General features: G+C 49.0%; 1 protein-coding gene across 2 annotated transcripts in view; it reads right to left on the bottom strand.

Moving 5' to 3' along the window:
- Positions 1–23866, bottom strand: part of EMILIN2 (elastin microfibril interfacer 2) — a 51513-nt gene extending 27647 nt beyond the window's left edge. For both annotated transcript variants that reach the window (XM_059894615.1, XM_059894614.1), the window contains exons 1-2: positions 23733–23866; positions 23075–23197 (exon numbers count right to left, since the gene is read on the bottom strand). In XM_059894615.1, the coding sequence (XP_059750598.1) occupies positions 23075–23197; positions 23733–23866 (257 nt within the window). The remainder of the gene's footprint in view (positions 1–23074; positions 23198–23732) is intronic.
- Between the last annotated feature and the right edge of the window lie 2047 nt (positions 23867–25913).

The raw sequence follows: 25913 nt of genomic DNA on the forward strand, positions 1-25913 counted from the left end.
TGGAGACCCACCTCACGCTATTTGTTTTCAGATCCTTTTAAAAAGATGCCCCGGTCCACACGGCTAAAGACAGAAATAAGGAAGCAGAATGGGAACCATTCAAAAATCCCATTTACGGTGCACTTGTGTATCACATAGAGACCCTGGCAACAAGCTGGAAAGTCCTTCAGACCCAGGGCTGGACCTCAGCCCAGAACAGACCGCGACAACCCAGAGCCCCTGGGCGCTCAGAGGGACCAACCAGGAGTTCACCCCCCAGGGGCCCTCCCTGCTCACAGCACAGAGGCGAGCCGGCTCCTGGCTCACCCCGGCTTCTCTTTTTTTTTTTTTTTTTTAATTAATTTATTTAATTTTGGCTGTGTTGGGTCTTCATTTCTGTGCGAGGGCTTTCTCTAGTTGCGGCGAGTGGGGGCCACTCTTCATCGCGGTGCGCGGGCCTCTCACCATCGCGGCCTCTCCCGTTGCGGAGCACAGGCTCCAGACGCGCAGGCTCAGCAGTTGTGGCTCACGGGCCCAGTCGCTCAGCGGCACGTGGGATCCTCCCAGACCAGGGCTCGAACCCGTGTCCCCTGCACTGGCAGGCAGACTCTCAACCACTGCGCCACCAGGGAAGCCCCCAGCCTCTCTTTCTGACGGGGAACGACAGCTCTCTTGAACCTCGTCACTTTCTCTTCATTTCCAACACCAGCACGAGTGAGCAGCTAGCCCCCTTTTGGGACCGATTCCCAGAAAGAAATGGGCTTTGCATCACGTCCTCAGGGTTGCTGTGTGCTGCTCAGGGTGGAATCGGGGGGCCTGGTGCCAGCCTAGTGACTCCATCAGGCCCCGGCCTTGTGGCAGGTTGGAGTTCAAAGTTACATTCCGGAAAAAATTACAAATGGCTAAATGTAATGGACTTCTGGCATCCTCCCTGAGGGTCCAAACCATGACACTCAAAACCTCACATGCCAGGAACTACCTCACGTGCCAGGACAGGCAAGGCAACCCTTCAGAATTCCAGGAGGGCCCGCCGACAGCACTGCCCCAGCGGGAGTGTCCCAACACCTCACTGACCCGTCTCACCTGGTCTTGTAGGGTAGTGGTTCTCAACCTTGGCCGTGTGTTAGAATTACCAGGGACCTGTGAAAAACTACCCATGCCTGGGTCCCACCCTCAGAGGCTCTGATTCAATCGGTCTGCAGTGCGGCCTGGGTGTGCGGATTTTGAGACGCTTGGGTGGGAGCCTTTTTAAGGAAAACTGATGAGAAAGCCCAATAAGTAAAACAGAAAAGAAGGGCGGGCTGCTCAAGGGGTCAGGGGCAAAGCAGGTGCAAGACCTCCCTTCCTCGTTCTTCATTCTCTCATTCCCGCCACGTCCCCCATCAAGGCCCCACTATACACATTATTCCTTTTTCACAAATGAGAAAACAGAGGCTCGTAGAGGTTAAGTGACTTCTCCCAGTTCCAATGATCAGGAAGGGCCTGGACTGGACTTTATAGCCGTGTGCTTGCCTGTACCCTGCAGGGCCCTCCCAGCGCACAGAAGCAGCCAGTCTCGCTGGCAACTGCCTTCAATTTGAAGCAACCGCACCCACCCAGGCCTGTTCCAAAAGGGCCCACAAGCTGGGTGAGAAGGCAGCCTGAGCATCTAATTCGGTCCAGGTCCACACTAGCCCTCAGCCCCCAGCACCCCACCTACCAAAAGCATCCTCTGTGTGGTCCCAGAAACTACAGGAAAAGAAAGAAAAATTCCATTTCATTGTTTTGCAGGCTCAAGCACAGCATAATGCTGGAAAAATGTGTAATCTCAGAAAAACTTGGTTCCTCTGAGCATTTAGGATTGAATGTGAAAATGTGTCTGCTCTGGGGTCTTATCCGTGTGCCGGAAGATAACAGCCCTCATTAAACCCTTCTGGCCATGGCTGAGCGGGGCCGAGGGGCCCAAACCCCGCAGCTTTGATGCCGAGGGACGAGGAACGGCCCCCCACCCCACCCAACTCGGGGGACTTAGCCCCTCACCGCCCAGCCAAGCGCAAGAAAGTTCTTGCTTTTCCAACACATTTCATTCTTTTAGCTGAAGGCAGTGATGATTTCGGAGCTAGCGCATAACTTAGGAAAGCTCCCTGGAGTGCCCTCCTTTCTCTCCGCCCCACCCCCACCCCTCACCCTCCACCCCTACTCCTCACCCCCACCCCTATGTCTCACCCCTCACCCCCACCCCTCCCCTACCCCTACCCCTCACCTTCACCCCCACCCCTACCCCTCACCCCTACCTCTACTTCTCACCCCTACGCCTCACCCCTACTCCTACCCCTCACCCCCACCCCTCACCCCTACCCCTCACCCCTACCTCTACTTCTCACCCCTACCCCTCACCCCTACCTCTACCCCTCACCCCTACCTCTACTTCTCACCCCTACCCCTCACCCCTACCCCTACCCCTCACCCCTACCTCTACTTCTCACCCCTACCCCTCACCCCTACCTCTACCCCTCACCCCTACCTCTACTTCTCACCCCTACCCCTCACCCCTACCCCTACCCCTCACCCCTACCTCTACTTCTCACCCCTACCCCTCACCCCTACCTCTACTTCTCACCCCTACCCCTCACCCCCACCCCTCACCCCACCTCTATTTCTCACCCCTACCCCTCACCCCTACCTCTACTTCTCACCCCTAAGCCTCACCCCTACCCCTACCCCTCACCCCTACCCCTACCTCTCACCCCTACTCCTCACTCCTACTGCTCTAGATTTCCGGTTTCAGTGGATTTCAGGTTGATCGCATCTCCAACCAAGTTTCCAGCCCTGCATGTGAAAGCAGCAACAGCTGGAAGCCACTGGGGGCCACCTGAGCTCACGGCCACATATCTGTGCATGAGGACACGATCCCTGAGGCACCAGAAGGTCCCCAGGTCTCATTTCAGGGGGGTGTGATGGGGGGAGGCGGGGGTGTCCAGCCCCACAGCCCTACTAGGATATCCTGACAGAAACCGGGCTGCCACTTCCACGGGGGCAGCCAGGGGGCTCCCCAGAGGATGGGGAGGCACCAGGTAGGACTCCCAGGCCTGCCCCCATGCCCTGGATCCGCGGGATAGTATCCCGGCCAGCAAGCTTTAAAAAAATGCCTAGGCCTTTACCCTCAAAATTCTAATTTCATTGGTCTGGGGCGGGGGGACCCAGCTGTCTGTACCTTTCAAAAACTCCCCACGTAATCGTCAAGTGCAGCCAGAGTTGAGAAGCACGCCCCAGACCCAGGCAGCAGCCCAAGCGTCACCCCGGGGCCCCTGGGCAGTGGGTGCTTGGAAGATGCTCCGTGGACATTTACTAAATCAGCAAACTGCACCCAGCTGGGGGCGGCCAAGGAAGGGCCAGCAGCCAACGGGACAGAGTCACTGCCCGGCGGGGCTGGAGCCCGGGGGCTGACTGGGCTACAGCCTTGGCCCCCATCCCAGCCTCGGGTCACGTCTGTAACAGCATCCTTTCCAGGGGGAGCCCCGATCAGCTGCCTCAGGCACCCCTGGGGGCGGGCAGTGAGCTGCCCCACAGCCCTGTCCACTCTCCCCAACTCTCCCCTCCCCTCCTCTCCTCTGAAGCCCTTTTGAGGGGTGAGACAAGGGCTCTCCATTTTTACAAGTTCAGTCACCGTGTCAAGGCACCAGATGGGCCCAGGAGATGCTAATGAGAAGGAAGTTGGAAGAAAAGGACTGGAAGAGTGGAATCAGAGCTCAGGGACCACATGACAAAGTGTCCCTGTTAAAACAGAATGGGACAAAGTGTGCCTCCATTTGATGTCACCCCCACCAAGACTCCTTCCCACTGGTGGGAGGTGAGACCTCGCCTCACCTGCTTCCATTCACACTTGTATTTGCTCATCCAGAGTTCATCCTCCCCGCCAACCGCGGGGCCCTTGAGGGCAAGAACGCCTGTTGGCTCTGTTCTCTACAACATCCCCACTTTTCAACACAGTGTCTGTCCTATTGGGCTTAATAAATGAGTATTAATCGTTAATCAGTAACTGATTGATCAAACAATTAATTAATGACACTAGGCCTACTTTTGACAAGGTTTGGGGGAGTCCAGTGTCCATAATAACAACCCCAGAGCGACCCTCAGGTCTAACCCAGCTGAACCCAGGAGGTTCAGTCCTCCCAGAACCCAGTCGAGCTTCAGGGTCCACAGTCATGTGAACAGGACAAGAATCAAACACCAGAAGGTGAGCCAGCGCTGGGCTTTCCAAGAAGACAGCCATTAAGCGGGGGCGGCTGTTTAAATGTAAACTGATTAAAATTAAATAAAATTGAACATCTACTTCCTCAGTCACACTATCCACATTTCATGAGCTTTATAGCCACAGTGACTATGGTATTAAATAAACAAAGTGAATATCTCCAACATCACAGAGAGTTCTGTCGGACAGGACTGCGCGAGAGCGTCACAAGATTGTCAAGGGAACAGCAATGGGCTCACGTCTATCTGTTCATCTGATTTCTCCTCCCATCTCCCCAGCACTGCAAGTAGAACATTGCTCTGAAATAACCACACATCACTGGCACAGGACCATCTAGACAGTGGTTCCACAAGGCAAGGATCTTTTCCCTGCATTTAGTGTTTACCTGTATTTTATTTTAACGCTCTGCACAAACTGAAAACCCAGAGGCCCCCTGGGGGCACTCATTTGACTGAGATTTCTCCCAAGAACGGACTTTATAGTAAACTCCTCTCCCTCCTCCAGTCACTGGCTTGCCCCCCCAAAACCTGGAGTCAACTCTTGTTGCTTCATTCCGTGTGTGTAGCTCCGCCCAGTATCAATCAGAATGGGACAGAGGATGGAGAAGAGGTGCTTCCCCTCCCTTGTAGGGAGCACCCAGGCCCGGGGAAATAGCCACCTCCCCAGGGACAAGGAAAATCCACACGAAAAGGTGAGAAATCATCTCCCAGAGTTTCCGAATGCGCACCCAGGGCAGACTTGGGTGTCTGGCATTCAGCTACTGCTCCAAGTTTTCCATAGAGCAGTTCACTCCAGCCATAGCAATTCCATTTTTTAAAAACTGTGGTACAGTAACGTAAGTATGTAAATACATATTACATAAAATGTACCATCTTGGGCTTCCCTGGTGGCGCAGTGGTTGGGAGTCTGCCTGCTAGTGCAGGGGACACGGGTTCGAGCCCTGGTCTGGGAAGATCCCACATGCCGCGGAGCGACTAGGCCCGTGAGCCACGACTACTGAGCCTGCGCGTCTGGAGCCTGTGCTCCGCAACAAGAGAGGCCGCGATAGTGAAGTGGCCCACGCACTGCGATGAAGGGTGGCCCCCGCTTGCCGCAACTAGAGGAAGCCCTCGCACAGAAATGAAGACCCAACACAGCCAAAAATAAATATAAAAATAAAAATTAAAAAAAAAAATGTACCATCTTAACCATTTTTAACAGTACAGTTCAGTAGCACTAAGTACATTCACAGTGTTGTGCAAACATCACTACCACCCATCTCCATAACTTTTTCATCACCCCAAACTGAAACTCTGCACCCATATTAAACATTAACTCCCCATTCCCCGCCCCAGCCCCTGGGAACCGGCATTCTACTTCCTGTCTCTATGAATCGACTACTCTAGGAACCTCACATAAGTAGAATCATACAGTATTTGTCCTTTTGTGACTGGCTTATGTCACTTAGCATAATGTCCTTGTAGGCGAGGAAAGGACTTTTCCTGTACCCTCTTAGATTTGTTCCTGAAGCCTGTGAATTAAACTGACAAAAGACAGATTAACAGGAGAGAATGATATACAAATGTTATTGATATGAATATTTTTATGTGCATGGGGGCTTCAGGAAAGAAGTGAAAACTCAAAGTAGCAGTTAGACTCAGAGGCTTATGTACCATTTTAACAAAGGATGATAAAATGTGGAGAAGGAATCAGACAAAGGAAAGGGGGTTTGGGCTTCTAGGGGCAATAAGTTGTGGGAATGCGGGTAGGACACTAATGGGCGATAACGGCTATTTTAGGAAGGTTTGTTTACACAGACTTCTCTCTGTGCTGGCTCTCTGTCTCTGGTGATTAGGGTCACTCCCCTCATCCCGATATAGGAGAGGCAGGAAACTCACACCCTGCTTTTGGGAATAAATGGGAAGGGTAGAAAGGTCTTGTCTCTGAGGTTTCTCAATGGCCTTCAGCTCAAAATAATCAATATGGAAAAGTGGCATGTTTTGAGGTGGTCTGTCCTGATCCCCTTCATCTCAGGCTCATCCATATTATAGCGTGCATCAAGATTTCCTTTTTAAGGGGACTTCCCTGGTGGCTCAGTGCTTAAGAATCCACCTGCCAATGCAGGGTACACGGGTTTGAGCCCTGGTCCGGGAAGATCCCACATGCCGCGGAGCAACTAGGCCAGTGCGCCACAACTACTGAGCCTGCACTCTAGAGCCCGTGAGCCACAACTACTGAGCCCATGTGCCACAACTACTGAAGCCTGCGCACCTAGAGCCCGTGCTCCACAACAAGAGAAGACACTGCAATGACAAGCCCACGCACCACAACAAAGAGTAGCCCCTGCTCACAGCAACTAGAGAAAGTCCGCGTGCAGCAATGAAGACCCAACACAGCCAAAAATAAATGAATAAATTTATTTTAACAAATTTCCTTTTTTACACAGAAATTCACTTTTACAAAGTTTGGTCTCAGTGTTCTAATTTAGAAATTGCTAAGACAGTGGACTGATTTTCTAGGAACTGCTTGTGACAAATGGATTTGCTTTCTCTTTTGTTATCGTTCTACCAGTCAATGAATAAATAAATGAACTTTTTATTGAAGTAACACTTTGCCAAAAATAAATACAGCAGTGGCTATAAAGTTTGAAACAGAAGGGATTTCAGAACTACATGAAGGAAAAGTGGTTCTGCACCAGCAGAAGAGACACTTCCATCTGAATCCACTGTGTCTACTGACGATCAAAAAATTGGCCATTTGAGGGGCTTCCCTGGTGGCGCAGTGGTTAAGAATCCACCTGCCAATGCAGGGAACACGGGTTCAAGCCCTGGTCCGGGAAGATCACATGTACCACGGAGCAACTAAGCCCGTGAGCCACAACTACTGAGCCTGTGCTCTAAAACCCGTGAGCCACAACTACTGAGCCCATGGGACACAACTACTGAGCCCGCATGCCACAACTACTGAGCCCGCGCACTGCAACTACTGAAGCCTGTGCGCCTAGAGTCCGTGCTCTGCAACAAGAGAAGCCACTGCAATGAGAAGCCTGCGCACCGTAACAAAGAGTAGCCCCTGCTCGCTGCAACTAGAGAAAGCCTGCGTGCAGCAACGAAGACCCAACGCAGCCAAAAATAAATAAATAAATAAATTTATAAAAAAGAAATTGGCCATTTGAAACCATGTGCAAGACAATCTGAGGAGGTGACTCTGGTCCCCAAGGCTAACTGTCCACAATCTGAAAAAGTCTCCCCCCACGAGAGAGTGAAGAAACCAGATAGCATTCTTCCAGGTTAAAGCACATCACACACACAAATCACAGTTCTCATCTTATCTTTTTCTGCTACATTGCACATTTTTAATTAGATCCCTGCCTGGAGAAATTAATAATGTGGAAGGAAAGAAATGCTCAATATTTTGCTTGACTCCTTAGGACAAACCATGTAAGTTTTAAAAGTCAGAAGGCTTGGGTAAATACATTTCTGAAATACAAAATGCATCTAATGAATCTCGAAGTCAGATGGATGCATCCTAATTAAAATCAGATTACAATACAGCTTTGTACATTTCTTCTTTTTTTTTTTCTTTTGGCTGTGCTGGGTCTTCGTTGCTGCATGCAGGCTTTCTCTAGTTGCGGTTAGTGGGGGCTACTCTTCGTTGTGGAGCACAGGCTCTAGGTGCGCGGGCTTCAGTAGTTGCAGCACGTGGGCTCAATAGTTGTGGCACACAGGCTCAGTAGTTGCGGCTTGTGGGCTCTAGAGCACGGGCTCAGTAGTTGTGGCGCATGGGCTTAATTGCCCCGCAGCATGTGGGATCTTCCTGGACCAGGGATCGAACCCACGTCCGCTGCATTGGCAGGCGGATACTTAACCACTGGACCACCAGGGAAGTCCCTGCTTTGTACATTTCTTTTTTTTTTTTTTTAATTAATTAATTAATTAATTTACTTTTGGCTGTGTTGGGTCTTTGTTTCTGTGCAAGGGCTTTCTCTAGTTGTGGCAAGCGGGGTCCACTCTTCATCGCGGTGCGCGGGCCTCTCACCATCGCGGCCTCCCCTATTGCAGAGCACAGGCTCCAGACGCGCAGGCTCAGCAGTTGTGGCCCACAGGCCCAGTCGCTCCGCGGCATGTGGGATCCTCCCAGGCCAGGGCTCGAACCCGTGTCCCCTGCATTGGCAGGCAGACTCTCAACCACTGCGCCACCAGGGAAGCCCCTTTGTACATTTCTTAAATCACAGACCCTAGACCAAGGCAATGTGCTCAAAATGAAAGAGTACGTATAGCAGATTGTCTGTTTCCCAGTACAAAGGAGACACTTGCTGGAGAAACCACAATTGTAAGCTGTTTCTTTTTCCATTTCTTCTTGAATTAATTTCCTTCCTTACTTAGAGTGGCAAGTTAGATTCCAAACCCTAAAATCCTCTTTACTTCTCAGCCGTTTTCTCTGATCATACAGCATAATGAGTAGAATAAGTTTTCCCCACGACGGGTCACCCTCCTTAACCCTGAGGACAGAAAAAATTCTACAGTCCTGAAAGAAAGGTGATTGAAGGAAAGCCCAGCGGCTCAACTGAGAGGCTGTCCCAACTCGGCTGCAACAGACAGTGAAGTGTCATTTTCAGATTTACCATAAGAGCGGCCGGTACCTTCCTTCGGAGCAAACTTGCATTGCTAAAAATGACATCATCTCCAAGCGCGGGGCGCGCCCAGCAGCATGAAATACAGTTTACGCGTGTGTGCCGTGGAGTCCGCATTCTTAGTTTTAACTTCCTCACTTGGGGAAATACATGACAGAGCTCAAGTCTGCAGTGGGGGAAGGGCGAGCGAGCGCGGAGGCCTCCAGGGCCGGAGCACCACCCCGGCTTTCTGGCGGCTGAATAATCCAACACTAACGAAGGCCCACGTTCCCCTAACAATTCTTTTGGGGAAGGGCCATCGCCGCTGCAGGCTGCTTTCCCCCACTCCACTGTACAGGATTCCATTTCTCGAACTCACATCCCATCTCCTCATTCTCGGAGTCAGGATCACAGAGCTCCCTCCGCCCCAGTCGTGCCCGGATGCGCTCATTCCCCATGTTCCCACGGTGCGGCCCGGAAAACAGCTGCGGCCTCAGCCTTTGGCGTGATGCTCACCCCAAGGGTGACTTTCTGTGGTTCGGGAATCCAAATCTTTCTTCTCAGAGCCGCTGAATAACTCTTTTGATCATTTCCTCTTTTTTTTAAGAGGAAAAATGATTTCCTCAAATTCTGCTACAGAAGTCACAATAATTTCGAAAGCCCTTTTCCTGTGTGTCCCCTGCCTCGGTTTGCAAAATTCCTCCCCCCTCAGGGTCCAGTCACTCTGTGCTTTCTCTCCTCTCTCAACTTCCATATTTGCCAGTCACCCTTCAGCTTGCAGCTGCCCACCCGGCATTCTCAGTACAAGCGACCCTCCAGATCGGCGGTTCCGCATCTGCAGGTTCAACCCACAGCAGATTGAAAATATTCACGCAAAAAAAAAAAATTCTGTAAAGTTCCAAAAAGCAAAACGAATTTGTCATGCTCCCAGCAACTATGTATTTATATAGCATTTACATTGTATTGAGTATTATAAGTTATCCAGAGGTGATTTAAAGTATACAGGAGGATGTGCATAAGTTATATGCAAATATTATGCCATTTTATATAAGGGACTTGAGCATCCGTGGATTTCGGTATCCGTGGGAGGTCCTGGAACCAATCCCCTATGGAGCCCAAGGGACAACTGTACTGCTTTTCCATACAAAAAGGGAACTGGCTATGATACCCCATCCGTAATCAATTTTGGACCTTTGGATGGTGACCACGGATGGTGGCAAGCTCTTAAACAGGCCTCACCTGGAACTTGGTGGGCTTAGAAAATCCTAAGACAGTAGGAGTTTCTCTGCAGATATAAAAACAACATTTTCTTCCTTTGGGCCAATTCATTCTCATTAAAAAAAAAAAAAAAATCTGGGAATTGAAAACACAGGAACACATATTTCTTTTCTAATTTATATCACACTGGGGGATAAAAGGACCAAAATGTTATAACCTAGTTTCATATTTCTCACATTGTCCAGGCGAGCCCAGTATTACTTTATGTCTTTTAAATCCACACTTAACAAAGTAGAGACATTTACATTCGCCAGCCCTCTGCTTAGAAGGAGCATGGTTTTTCTTTGGAAGATGCTACCACAACCCAGCCCACCTCCAGCCCTGAAGGTGTAGACAAGGAGAGGGGGAGGGACAAGATAAAAAGAAGAATTTTGCTTCTTTGCTTTTAAATAGAAAGGGGTGATGGAGGCCGTAGACTACCACTACGTGGTAGTGTATATATGTCCATGCCACTCTCTCACTTCATCCCAGCTTACCCTTCCCCCGCCCGTGTCCTCAAGTCCATTCTCTACGTCTGCGTCTTTATTCCTGTCCTGCCCCTAGGTTCTTCAGAACCTTTTTTTTTTTTTAGATTCCATATATATGTGTTAGCATACCGTATTTGTTTTTCTCTTTCTGACTTACTTCACTCTGTATGACAGACTCTAGGTCCATCCACCTCACTACAAATAACTCAATTTCGTTTCTGTTTATGGCTGAGTAATATTCCATTGTATATATGTGCCACATTTTCTTTATCCATTCATCTGTCTATGGACACTTAGGTTGCTTCCATGTCCTGGCTGTTGTAAATAGAGCTGCAACGAACATTGTAGTACATGACTCTTTTTGAATTATGGCTTTCTCAGGGTATATGCCCAGTAGTGGGATTGCTGGGTCGTATGATAGTTCTGTTTTTTAAAATGCACTTCTATCTTTGGTCACTGTATCCTCCCAATTATACCAAGCCATTTTTTACAGCTGTGTAACATGAACCCTCCCAAAATCAAAGCTGTATCACACTTCACCCAGAGAGTCAATGTATGCTTACACCTTGGTAAAAAAGTTTTCCAAGGTCACAATGAGATGACCAGTTCAGGACTCTAAACGACAGTGTACATCATTACTTTGCTCGATTTAACTAGAGTCTATCATATCACAAATCCTCATTTTAGCTGCAAGCCACTGTATTTTCATTCATCATGAACAATCATTTCAAAGACTATCCATATGTCACAATTTCCATTTTAAAAACACAGCCACGGACAGTTGTTCAAACTTATGGTCTCCGGGCCTGAAACCTGAAAACCAAACTCAGCACATATGAGTCTTAACAATGGGAGGAGGCTTTCCTGGTGGCGCAGTGGTAGAGAATCTGCCTGCTAATGCAGGGGACATGGGTTCGAGCCCTGGTCTGGGAAGATCCCACATGCCGCGGAGCAACTAGGGCCGTGAGCCACAACTACTGAGCCTGCGCGTCTGGAGCCTGTGCTCCGCAACAAGAGAGGCCGCGATAGTGAGAGGCCCGCGCACCACGATGAAGAGTGGCCCCCGCTTGCCGCAACTAGAGAAAGCCCTCACAGAAACGAAGACCCAACACAGCCAAAAATTAATTAATTAATTTAAAAAAAAAAAAAAAAACAATGGGAGGGAAAACAAGCTAAAACCTTTCTCTCCCAAGAATGAACGCTAATGCAAACTATGGGCTCTGGGTGATGATGTGTCAGTGTAGGTTCATCAGCTGTAAGAAATGCACCACACTGGTGGGGATGTCGATAGTGTGGGAAGCTGTGCATGTGTGCGGACAGGGGTTTATGAGAAATCTCTGTACCTTCCCCTTGGTTTGCTGTGAACCTTAAACTACTCCAAAAAAATATAGTCTTAATAAAAAAAAATTCACATGCTTTCTCTTTCATCCATTCATTCAGTAAACATCCTTTTGGTGCCCACCAGGACCACACTATGGCTTTCCTTGGGCCACCAGTATCTACTATGGAACAATCATACTTAGCTGGAGCCCATATACTCCTATTATCCATAACAGTCACTGTTCTAGTGCCAACTCAGCCAAAGACCAGTTACATCAGACAGGACATATATAATTATTTTTACCATAAGGCAAAAATCTGCAATAAGACTAAAACTATGGGCTGCTTCGATAGAATAGACCCAATTGCCCACATGCAGGATTAGAGTTGATTCCGGATCATCAAAGGTGGTGAATAATGAGGTCCTGATCGTTCTGTGGATAAAGGCAATCCTGCCATAACCTCCAAACAACAGTCCATGAACGAATTCACCTTCTTTCACAAGGTATGGTCCTTTTTATCCACACTGTTGACAACGGACTGACAGATGCTCGGAGACCCCAAATCTCAGCAGTGCTACTGTGCGTGAAGCACAGTGAAGTGGTCACCAGGCCGTTCCAACTCGGTCACTGCTCATCCCTCCACGGCCAGACCCACTTCTCCCGCCACATCTGCCTCAGCGCCGCCCACCAGGAACCCTGGCCAGGCTCCCGACAGGGCCCCTCCTGCCGTCCCCCAGACCCATCCATCCTCTCCCCTCTCAAACCCATTTTGCACAAATTGCCAGATTAACATTCGGAAGCTCTGCTGGTGTCCCTGATCTAAAACCTTCCATGACTCCCCTTTGCCTAAACGATAAAGCCCAAACTCCCAACCCTGGGTTATGGCTTGAATTCTCTGTCGCCCCCAAAATATGTTGGAGTCTGAATCCCAGTACCTGGGAATGTGGCCTTATTTGGAGGTAGGGTCTTCTAGGGGTAAGCAAGTTACCATGAGAGCATCTGGGTGGGCCCTACCCCTCATAAATAAGGGAAATTTGGACAGAGACATACAGGGAGACGATGACCATCTACAAGCCAAAGGGACAGGCCGGGAACAGACGCCCCTGCACAGCCCTCAGAGGGACCAGCCCTGCGGACACCGAGACTTACTCCTCCCTTCATCCCCTCCTCCAGGCCCTGGCTAACGTCCTCTCTTGGCCTCTGCTGGTATCCTCTCCCATAGGCATATATTTTCAACTGGAAGCTACCTTCAAAGCCCTGCTAGGATGTCACCACCTACAAGCAAGTTCTCAGATTCCTCCTGGCTGGAAACAGTTTCCTCCACCTCTAAACATCCTCAGCTGTTTGTGCTTCTCTCATTGCCATTCTCTTGCCTACCTTTTACTTTGTAATTATTTCTCTTTATGTCTCATTTCACCTACTGGACATGAACTGCTGGAGGGCAAGAGAGAGGTCGGGTTCCTTGTTGTGTCCCCATGGGGCCTAGTCCTGGGCCAGACAGAGGCCGTGCCCCAAAATATTTGTTTAATGAAACCAAGGAACCAAGACTCTTCAAATAGTAAGTCTACTTTAACCCTACTGAGCTTTGTGCCAATTCGAAATGGTGTATGCTAATTACGCAGCCTCAATCCAACATTTCCCAGGGCGAAAATGTGCAATGTGTTTTTCTTACTCCATTATGTTTTATCCAGCGTTCTACATCTGTTAGGTATTTACCATCTCAAAGGGTCTTCGGAAAAATCAGAGCAGTAACCTTACTATCAATATAAATGAGTTTCCACACTGTATTTCACCAGGAGTCCTCAGCTATAAAACAACTGTATACAAATGGTGGTGGACACATACAAAGGAATCCTACTCAACAATAAAAAGTAATCAGCTATCGTTCCATAGTACAACACGGATGTACCTTAACATAACCATGTTGAATGAAAAAACCTAACGTGATACTACAGACTGTATGACTCGACATAAATCTCTAGAAAATGCAAACTCATCTGCAGTGATGGAAAACAGATCATCAGTTACCTGAGGAGGGAATGTGTGTGGGCAGCTGGAGGAAAGGATTACAGAGGGGTGTGAGGACATTCTTGGGGGTGATGGAGATGCTCCATATCCTGGTGTGATGTTGGTTTCACAGGTACAGACACATGTTAAATTATACAACTTTCAATATGTACAGTTTATGTAAATTATACCTCCATAAAGCTGTTTTATATATATATATATGTACTTTTTGTATATAATATACATATTTTATATATAAACATATTTTGTATATAACATACACTTATATATATATTTTTATGCATTCAGGTACTTTAAAATCTCATCAGGGACTTCCCTGGTGGCACAGTGGTTGAGAATCCGCCTGCCAATGCAGGAGACACAGGTTCAAGCCCTGGTCAGGGAAGATCCCTCATGCCGTGGAGCAACTAAGCCCGTGAGCCACAACTACTGCGCCTGCGCTCTAAAGCCCATGAGCCACAACTACTGAGCCCGTATGCCAAAACTACTGAAGCCCACGCACCTAGAGCTTGTGCTCCCAACAAGAGAAGCCACCGCAATGCGAAGCCTGCGCACCACAACGAAGAGTAGCCCCCGCTCACTGCAACCAGAGAAAAGCCTGCGCGCACAGCAATGAAGACCCAATGCAGCCAAAAATAAATAAATAAAATAAAATAAATTAAAAAAGAAAAAAATCTCATCAGAATTGCAAAAGCAAAGTGCTAGATAGTCTTGACTATCTGATTATATATCTCAGTGAAGACAAAACCCAAACCAGCATTATTAAGTCTTTTTCAGAGTTTCAAAATGAGGATTTAACTAAAGTTTTGTTGTTTTGGGTTTTTTTTAATGTATCAGATTACTGTTCAGACACACAACCAATTGTTTTATCTACTGGGAACTCAGGCCTAATATTTATTTTTGTACTTTTGAAGGTATGGACCAATGATTAAGGAAAATAGAACAGAATTTTCCTTTTTATAGCCACCTTGAAATTGCCATTTTGTGTAAAATAACACAAAACGTCAAAGATGTAGATGAACATTTTAGACATATGACAAAGAGTGACTCCTCACCGGGATGGTTATTTCGCGCTGTCGATTCTGCTATGGAGGGCTTAGAGGGCGCCTTGCAAATTGGTTCAGGAAACAAGCCATGAATGGTATTTCTGCCTTCCCTCCCTCCTGCACTGTCAGTGAGCAGGGAATCTGGGTTACATCTTGCTAGTTGTTTTCTGCAGTGATGCAACAGAACGACTCCCAGATATGTTGAGAGTGGCCAGAAGATGATGCAACATGTTGGGATGAGATCAGGCACATCGTTTATCACGACGGAGCCAGGGCCCTGACGCTGCACTGTGGTCCTGGAAAGCTGCTGCCCGAGCAGACAGCAGCTGGGGAATCTCCAAGGTGGGCCACCTGATGTATAAACCAGGCCTGAGCACCATCAGGGCCGCGGCCGGCCTAGAGATTCTGTAATGTTCGAAATATCCAGAAAGGCTCGCCTATGCCTCCCTGCGCAAGGCCGTCATCCCCCCAGCATGTGAGAGCTCTTGGGGTTGAAACCAACAAGAGCCAGAGAATCACTTTATTGGTGAAAAGATCTCTGGTGAAGGGCTGGATTGTGAAACTTGTCCCCGCCCTGAGCTCTGTTGCAATCACCACCACAGCTTTCGGGCTCCGCTTTCAAGATACACAGAAAAGCTTCAGTTAGCAGAACACAAGTGGCATTTTCACCACCATGGTTTAGAAAAAAAAAAAAAAAAAAAATCTAGGTCCTTCTCTCATGATCCTTTTAACAGCATCCGGGCTGGGCAGATGCAGGGAAGCAGCTTTAAGCAAGAGGGAAATCTCTAGTACCTCGTAATGGACTGTAGGCAAGTCTCAGAAAAGATGATCTAGTAAGCCCACACATTTGGCAGACCCTAACAATCACAACTGTGGCTAAAGATGGGAGAAGTCAGGGAAAAGCTGAGAAGTCTCACGGCAAATTCCCTTTCATCGAAAGATCAGCTTGAGAAGACTTCATCTAAACTACTTGTCTCAAATTTCTTTGAACCAAATGCTCAGCAAAATACACTGTCCTGAAAGGCTGATGCTGCAAAGAATAATTTTTAGGCGTATTCCTTAATCTTCTAATATTTTTTTAGGTGAAAAAAAAGAGCAGCTGGGTCCTGACACACCCAGAAAAGTTTGCTTCCACAGCATTTTCAAACCAGGAATTTGGTTAGTTTGAAACCTCCCTACTTTTTTTCAGCACCCATCACCACTTTAAAACAGAAAGGAAAGAAGAAAACTTATTGGTGAGCTTCGTTTTAATCATTTCATTATTTTTTCTCCAGTGTGAACTGCTGTCATACTGAAAACTACTTTGTTCCTCTCTTGGTCCTCGCAGGAAAATCGTTCACCAGGCGAAGTCACACTCATGTCGTTTTATCAAGTGGGTCATTGTTATTTTTAAGGCCAGAAAACTGCTTCATCAAGCACAGAAGCAGTTAATTCTGAGTAGTGAAACAGTCATGTAACCAACAATAAATCAGAACATTTGGGTGACAGTCTGGAAGTAATCTGAACACTGGCGGTCTGTCAGTTTTCGGTTTTAAAAAACAGTATGTAAAACACTGGGTAACTGTCATACACAGTACCTGCCTCATTATTCACACTCAGTAAACATGAGTAACATCTTAATGTTCCCAGTACAAGGAAGAGGAGTTTTTCCAAGAGCAAAGAATTCAAACAGCGTGTTCTTGGCTGGATGCAAGATGGTCTGGGCCTCAGCAAAGGCATCCTTGAACACCCAGCTGACCTCGCTCTACGGCCCCGCCATGGACACCCAAACACCTGCAGAACCAGGAACCAAGGTTCCCATGGCAACCAGAGCACTTATTTAAATCGACCGTAACCACTTACGTGCTTTCCCCAAAGAAACTCTACGACTGGCTCTGCTTCCAAAGCAACCTCTGAGTTTAACTTCACATTGAAAAGTCGATTTCAATCATTTCATTTTCTTAATTATTATCTTAGGTCACTGAATGTATTTATTTCATTCTTAAGCACCTCAGCCGTTCTCTAACTTGGCAGGAAAGTCAAAGCCTTCAAAGAGGAGACCACCCGAGAAGCAACAAATCCAAACAATGAGAACAAGGAGTGTTCGTTAGACATGGCTGGTGAGCGTACCTTACAGCTCTGTCACCTCCCCCGTAATGTAGAGATGAGGAAAACACACCTCAGAGAGGCTGAGTGACTAGCCTGAAGTCACACAGCTCGGTGGTGGTAGAGGTCAGGCCAGAAGCCGCATTTTCTATCTCCTCTTCCAGAACACATTGGCCACACCAGCCAGCCTCGAGGGACTGCCTCAGGGGACACCTGCCCCCTGACCTTCCCCCGCCATCTCCCCTTTTCTCGCTGTCTCAGAACTTTAATTCAATGACCAAGTGCCAAAGTGGTGGAATCACAGATCGTTGGAGGAAGACCAGTTAATGGGAATAACAGGAGGTTTCACAAAAACAAACTCTTTTCCTGAAGGCCATAACCTCTATGTGAATCCTATTCATTCTTCTCCAAGATAAGAAATCTAGAAACTATAGCCCATAAGCATAAAGTTCTTTTTCCAAGACCTCAATCTCTGCCCTACCTAACCTCCTGGCTGAGCTTGTGATGAGAATAAAATAATGAATGTGAAAGTGTTCTGGAAACACCAAAGGGCTCTACAAACACAGCATCTTATCTACTGGGACCCTAGGAAAAGGAAAAGAGCAAAAAAAGCAAAAGAGCAGGGCTTCCCTGGTGGCGCAGTGGTTGAGAATCTGCCTGCCAATGCAGGGGACACGGGTTCGAGCCCTGGTCTGGGAAGATCCCACATGCCGCGGAGCAACTAGGCCCGTGAGCCACAACTACTGAGCCTGCGCGTCTGGAGCCTGTGCTCCACAACAGGAGAGGCTGCAACAGTGAGAGGCTCGCGCACCGCGATGAAGAGTGGCCCCCGCTCGCCAGAACTGGAGAAAGCCCTCGCACAGAAACGAAGACCCAACACAGCCATAAATAAATAAATAAATAAATAAAATTAAACTTAAAAAAAAAAAAAAAAAGCAAAAGAGCAAAGCAACTTGAAAGGAAGGTCTGAGGAGTCTAGGGAAGCTGCAAAGGCTGGTAAGGACAGGGACCCGAAGAGGGGGAGGCAGCAGGGCCTGTGAGCAGCTCTAGGTGCCTCTGTGCAGGTGCTGCTTCCCCAGGGCTTGATTTGGGGTCCCTCAGTACCAGGGAGCAAGGCTCGTCACAGCCAACGAATCGCAAGATGTTGGCTAAAAAACAGAAGGAAGAAACAAACACTCTCTCAAAGCTATACACACAAAAGGCACATTTTGAATTGAAAGGAATTCTATTTCTGGAGACATAAAAAACGTAGAATTGGCTCTAGAAGATGTTAGCCCTCATTTTTTCCCCCCCAGTCTCAAGTGTTTTTCTCTTTTTAAGTTTTTCCTGGCTGAGATTGCTCCCTAATAGAAAACGTTTCTTCCAAATGAATGACCATCTGCTCCCCCTAAAAATCTAAGGATGAGAGGAGTTCTGGAAACTCGGCACTCAGAACTCACACCTGCTGCAAATTCACAAATTCTCCCTCTGTGTTATCACAGCAGCACAGGCTTCTCGAGTCGGCCTCACCCAGCTCCCCCGCCTGACTGATGAGATTTTTTTTTTTTTAAGAGCTATTAGGAAAAATTTCACCAAGATTCTACACACCCAAGAAAGGGGGTGGGGGCCGGGCTGGGTGGATGCCGATAAACCCCAGTGAGTTTGCAGTATCAGAGGGAAATGAATACAGGGGAATAACCCTGCCTTACATTTGGGGTCCTCCGTGTTCTTACCATCGAGGCAGCTGCTCTGCACACTGGACGCCCCCAAATGCCTCAAATACTAACAGCAGTCAGCTGGACCAAGCTGAGTGGGAGGTTTGGAACTATCTGGAATTACGGCCATGAGGCATGAATGATGCATGAAAGGAATAACGCCCTAGTCCAGGAAGGAGAAGAAAGTGCTGTTTTCCACCAGCAGTGCACCCAAGCATGGCCAGCCCACGTGGAGGGGGGCTCTAAGGGAGCTCAGGCCCTCACCTCCCCCTCCCATCGCACCAGGGCTGTCAGTGCCACAGCATCCCACATGGTCACTCGCACACGTGCGTGCACACACGCACACACCCCCCCCCGGGCTGCTCCTCACAGGGTGTGGGTTTAGACAGCAAGGGGGTGCAGGGGTGTGGGGTGGGAAGAGCCTAAGGCTTAGAAATAACAGACCTGGATTTGGGTCCAGGCTCTGCTACTTCCTGACTACATGCCCTCCTGTAAAATGGGGATAATGCCCCGGGGTTGCTGTAAAGATGGAAGATAATGAAAATAAAGGGGCTCATCACGTTACAAGGATGTGCTCTGGGGAGAGATTCTCACCAAGTCAGCCCTGGACACTGTATCAAGCCTCCCAAGAACGTCAACCTGCCCAATTCCCACCCCACAGAAAGAATTCTAAGTCGCCCACATCCCCATGTCTCCCAAAACGTGTCCCTAAAACCAGCCCACGACCAAGACAGACCCCCTCCATGCTCAGGTGCCACTGCGGAGACCCCAGACTCAGGTGTGGATCCCCAGGGACCATCCCAAGTGCTACGTGGTGGGTGTGTGTGGGGGGCAGTGTGACAGTAACAGTCTACCAAACGGGCGGAACTGCCAGAGGTGTTTTTTTTTTTTTTTTTTTTTTACAATGAATCAGAAAAACTCTTCAATGCAATGAAATTTTAAAAGATTTATGCCTTTCTTAACATGGAAGTGTAAAGTGAAACAATGATCTCAGAGGGAGAAAAAATCCTTAGACCCATCTTAAGAATTAGGAGTAAATGGTAAATCACGACTCAATTTTATGCTACTTTAGAGTCTACAGCAGCTGCCCTTCCTCCTCAGCGGATAATTATCACCAGATAATTCCCCTTATCTCCTCTTCAGGTCCGATCAGCCACACTTAGGAATTAGCTGAGGGAAGACAAAGCGGTGTCTGTTGACACAATCCTGTGCCTTGGGGATCCAGACCGCTCCTCACGTCTAGTGCACAAGAGACACAGACCGACAGAGAGAGCCCTAATTTTAAATTCCTAGTGACAGAAAAGTCTTCGTAAGAATTAAGAATTCTCTGCACACAAGAATGGTATCACTACCTCACAAGCATCAGGACACGAGCTTTGAATGGTTTTTCCGGAAGCATACTTTTAACTCCATCCCCCGGTTCCAAGTTTCAAGGTGGTGGCTCAGCCAGGGGACACAGGTGTGGCTTCCCCAATGTCTCAAGCTCCGCCACTCCAGCCTCCCTAATAGCATCCTTTAAACAACCAGCCTAACAACCCAAACAAAGAAAGCAAATCGGCCAGTGTTTTCATAAAATAAGAAACTGCACAGCATGGTGGACGGTGTGAAAAACGATGTGGTCCACTGCATCCTCCCAAATGACCCCCAGGAAAGAGAGTAAAGCACACGGGCGTGAACACACGTGCACATGCTTGCACACAGACCAACGGTGCTCACTTCACTTTTATATGGGAATTGCCTTCCATGAAAGAAGGTGGAAATGTTCCTAGTAGTTGAGTAGTGTGCTAGCGACAGAAGGCACACACTCAAACACACACACATACACACTCTCTCTCTCTGTCTGTCTGTCTGTCTCTCTCTATTGTTACAGGGACAGAGGCCGGTCCACAAAGGCCAGGTTTGGAGGCAGCTCAGCCACTCACCTGTCATGCGACCACAGGAAAGTCAGGGAACTTCTTGCCTTGTTTATTCATTGGTAAAATGGGGACAGTGGTATTCATCTTGAAGGGATGTTGCAAGAATTAAACTAACATATGGAATGAACAGCCCTAACGCAGTGCCTGACACACAGAAGGTTCTTTACGGCTTCAGGAAAGTGATTATTCAAAATGTCCACAAATCACACAGGAACCCTCTCTGCTCCCAGTTTCATATGAGGACACCCAAATTCACAGTCTGGAATCTAAGTCTCTCCATATATGCAAACAGAGCATCGTCTAAACCTTCTGGAAGCATACCCGTGCTAGGTCCCCACAGCCCATGGCGGCTGAGCGCCCGACGCCTCGTCAGGCTCGGAAGTTCTCCTCTTGTTGCAGGACTTCCCCATCGAACCCCTCGTTTCCCTGCCGATTTCCCCTCCGTCTCAGAGCGTATTCAGTCTCTCCCTTTGGCTTTTTCACTTCCGTCCTAAAACATGCCGAATTTTCTAATTCTTCACCTGCTCAACTCCCTTTTTCCACCAAAACCTTTGCAACACATTTGATTCCTAGTAAAGGGGTTTCCTCACGACCCACGCCCTGAATCTCACACAAGTTACAAGGCCTATACCCCCGCTGACCTGAAATTGTCTCCTTCTGCATAAGCAAATCTTCCTGCTGCCTAAAAGCCCTGGCCTTTCTGGACCCCTCAGCCTTCTGGGCTTCTCCCCCCGGGGTCTCTAAGATGGAGCTCCCTCCTCTGAAGTCTTGGCTTTGCTCTCTCTCCTCTCCCGGCTTCTCTTCCTCCGTTCCCTCCACCGCCCCTAACAACTCAGCTCTGCTCCGACTCTGTGAAGTCCTCACGGGCTCCTACCTGCTCCTCCCAGACACTCGACTGTCACCAGCGGCTAAACTTCGCTCCTCACTCAAGCAGCTTGCTGGCCTCCAGGCCTGCACGTCCCACACCCGGAAAGGGTCCCTCAGTAACTCCAGGCTGAGTTTCCCAAGAGCCTTCACTTCCACAGGTCTCAGGTTCTAAGGATCAAATAATGAAAACCTGACAACACCTGTGAATTGAGAGGAGTTACTCAGGCTCCTGGACTCATCAGAAACACCTGGGAAATTCCGTGTTAAATGCCCCTTCCAGCCAGAGACACAGGTAGTATGACAGCCCTGCGCCCTTTGACAGGTTACACAACTCAATGTGACAGACAGCAATTCAATTTCGACCTCATGCTCTGCGTAGAGCAAGTGGGGAATCTCTTCTAAGTTTCTGTTTGTTTTGTTGGGGGGGGGGTTGTTTGTTTGTTTTTGCTTAACAGGAATTATCCCTTCCCTGATTCAGTTCTCATCCCAGCCCATGTGCAATGATCCAGGGACCACTACCACCTCACAGGCCTGAAGGCTCATCTACGGCCTTCTGGAATAACGTTTCCTGCAGCACAAGTTCCAGTCTGTCCCTCTGCTTTGCCAAAGACAGATCCGCCTACTGGCTATTCTTTGCTGGAAAGACAACTGTGCTCTAAGACAAACAGTTTATTCTTAGGGGAAAACAATTAATTTCAACCATCACATGCGTTCTCCAACAGCCATTGATTCACATGGCAGATTCCTCCTCTGGCAGATATCAGCTCATCCTCTGATATCTGGCTTCCACAAAGACACAAAGACTTGCCAGATGACAACTGAATGAACGTGATGTATGTAACAAAATCTGTACTCTGTCAACATGATGTATGTAACAAAATCTGTACTCTGTTGCTTCGCTTACTGTTTTTTTTTTTTTTTTTTTAAGACAGTGAAACCTTTATAAGGAAAAAGATTAATTCTTTCCCTGGTCTTTAAGGACCATTCTCTCCTGACAACCACTTAGCTGAATCCCCCAAATCTAACTTGAAAAAACAACAATCGCACACTTTCAAGCAAGTTGTTCCTGGGGACTTCAGAAATCTACAACACCTACAACTGAAGAGGTCAGTTTTATGGGGACATTTGGATAAAACTCTCCTGTTCTACAACACTGGCTAGAGCAAACCTCTCAGCTAATCCTACATGTAAGTTTTTAGCAGTATACATTTTGGAATCTTCTCTGTGCCCCAGAACACACAATATGGATCTAATTAGGTCCAGCTGCCTTATGTTAGTAATAAAATTGAAAGAAAAAGAGAGAGAGAAGTGGGGGTCGGTGGCTTTGTTCGTCCCCTCCTGTGCCCGGCGATCGCCAGGCGGGCGCATCCTCAACGCTGACTCCAGGCAACACACGCTCCTTAAATACCCCAGCGAGCCTGGTACCCTGCTCAGCGCTCAAACTTTTCAGCTGCTGAGTTTTCACCCGCTGGAAGAGATTTACTGAGCGGCTGGAGCCCAGCGCTCTGACCCCACCCCCGCGGCCCCGGTCCCGGCGCGCCCCGCCCGCCCCTCGGCTCCCGGGACTTACACGAGCGCGGACGGACAGGGCATCTGGTTCCAGGCACAGTTGTACTGAGCCTGAATAAAACTCTCACTTCCTTCCAGCACCGAGCAGCTCACGTTCTTGTTCACGATGTAGGCGCACCAGTTCCTGGGGTGGAGAGAGAGGGAGAAGGGCACGGTATAAACCGGGAGAACAATGAGGCTGGGGGAGAAGGGACGAGCCGACCCGGCGGCTGACCGCGCGAGGGTCGGGGAGCCCGTCGTCCCCGCGGAGGCGGGAGCTCGACCAGCAGACGTTCGGACGGTGCGCGGGTGCGCCTTTGGAGAGAGTGCACCGTTATCCCACAAAAGACAGACGGGAAGCGCCCCCACGGTCCCAGGGGCCCCAGTAATTCCCGGGGGAAGTTTCCTGATCGCCCTGCTCTGCGGGACACTCCCTGCGCCCCACGGCCCCGGAGGCAGCACTGCTGGAGGCGAGGGCGAGGTCGCCCGGGACGCCCCGCGCCGGCCACGGAGCGCGCGGCCACCGCGGAAGAGGCGCCGCCCCGGCAGCCCGAGAGGAACCCCGGCTGCGGCTCCTCGCCTCGGCAGGGCAGCTTCGGGGCCGGCGGCCGGTCGGGGAAGGGCAGGCGGGGGCCCACGGCTCTGGGCCGTCCTGGGGCAAGGAGAGGCCGCGCACTTACTTGTTCCTGGCGCTGGGCCGCGCGGGGTGCCTGGGCTGAGGGCCGGCGTGGCACAGCCCTGCGCCGCCCAGGGCCAGCAGCGCCAGCGCCCAGAGCCAGGGCGCGCGGGGCCGGGGCCGTGTCCGCTGCCACATTCTGTGCGCGGCGGGCGCGACCCGCCGGCCGGATCCGGAGCGCGGGTCGGGCGAGCGCCGGGAGGCTGCGGGCTGCCCGGGCGCGGCCGAAGGCAGGAGGCTCGGGCGCTGCGCTGCGCCCCCACCCGCGCTCCGCGGCCGCCCCCTGCGGCTTCTCGCTCCCACTTCTCCTTTTCCGCCCCGTGCGCCCGCGCTTCTCCCCCTCAGTGACGCACAGGTCCCCCCGGGTGCCGCCCTCTTTATTTCACTTCCCTCTCCGGAACGTGACTCTCGCTCAACCACGTCTGTCTCCAGTCCTCTTGCTTCTCGGCAGGGGGTTGCGGGGGGTGAAAGGGCTGTAGGGTTTGGGAGAAGGGTCTCTGTTACAAAATTTCCAATTACTCATTCCTTTGGTCTCATCCCAGGAGCGGGGCAACTCCGCCTCCCACCTTCCAGCAGGCGCGCCCGGCCCCTCGGGAAGGGCCGCCGTCAGCGAGTCTGGCAGTCCACACGTCGGGCCTGGGTGCCGGCTTCCCAGGGCGAAGGAGGAGCATCTTTATCAGTCCTTTATCAGACTCGGATTTCCTCCTCTGGCAAGACGCGGCCATTCCTCCACATTTGAACTTGAGAGTTTAGGGGAAATGAACGCGGGTCCCCTTCTCTTTCTTTCCCTTACGCATCCATTAAATAGTTTCTAAGTCAACGTGCGGGGCAGCAGGGGACACTGGAAGCAACAGCCCCACAACTTCCCAGCAGATTCTGAAGCACAGCATCAGGCTCTAGCATACAGATCATCTCGCAGCCTCTGCTTCTGATGTCCTATTCTGAACTTTCTTTTTCTATCAATATTAAAGACATTTACTCCACAACAATCGCCTTTGCTTCTAAACAGTTCAGACACGGCTAGACATTTGTCTTTTCACTTGCTTGCATATTTTCTGCCTATTTTTTTTTTTTTGGCAGTTTTCAATCCTGTTATTTAATATGATTATATAATGAGCCATAATTATAATTTACCATAGATCTTAAATTTTCCTTTAAAAATATTACTTAATGGCTGTATAATATTCCATTTTATTTCTGCCTATTTTTGAGTTACACTAATCTCTAGCAATTTCTTTTGGGGATGAAGCAACTCTGCAGAAGAATGTTACATAAAATCCCCACCAGAGTGTTGTGTTCTTGGGGTGAGGAGAGAACTATATATCGATATTTGAGTTAACTTGCTGAATCTAATGAACCGGAGTGGGGTTATTTGTAGACTGCATAGATTAACTGCAATATCTGTGAGTTGACAGGACACTGTTGGCTGTGAATTGTGATGTGGACCATAACACTTTGCTATGTTCCCTACTGTAACTAAATGAAACTAGTGGTCCATTTTACTTGATATGCTTTGATGATGTTGTAGGGCCTTTTGATTTGCAAATAGAAGAAAATTCCCTAAGTAGAAACTTCACAAGAGCCAAGCAGAAAAATATACCATGTAAGAACATAGTCTGTCCATGAACTCTCTAAATGGAAGATCATGCAGATAATGGACTGATGTCATCCCAGCCTTCGAAAGAGCCACCCTGAGGGGGAAGTAACAGAAAGGGATAAAAAGCTGTCTTGCATAACCCGATCTCTATCTTTCTGTGTGGCTTCCCTATCCTTCCCATCCTAACACCATTTTTGTCCATGAAGTGTCATAGGGAAGAAGCACAGCACAGAAATGAAGGAGAGGGACAGAAGGGAAAAAATGGAGGAAACACACAAGTTGTGTATGTCTACAGCTGACAGCTAACAAACCACAACTTCTCTTAAATACCGGTAATTCTCAAACTTGAGAGTGAGTCAGACTGATCAAATCACATCTAGTTTTTTCATTGACTCAAAGTTATACCGGGAAGCTGTCTTCCAGTCCAAGAGTTGGAGGACCAAATTTTTATTGAGATGACCACGACACCAAATTTAATCAGCTATAAATGGCATTTATCAGTAAATAAATGTTATTGTGGGCATCTGTTACATGCGAGGCACCTTGCAAAAATAGTAAGTCATGGGTGAGTGAACACGGACGGGGGCT

The sequence above is a fragment of the Balaenoptera ricei genome, chromosome 14 (genome assembly GCF_028023285.1).
Source record: "Balaenoptera ricei isolate mBalRic1 chromosome 14, mBalRic1.hap2, whole genome shotgun sequence".
Classification (NCBI taxonomy): domain Eukaryota; kingdom Metazoa; phylum Chordata; class Mammalia; order Artiodactyla; family Balaenopteridae; genus Balaenoptera; species Balaenoptera ricei.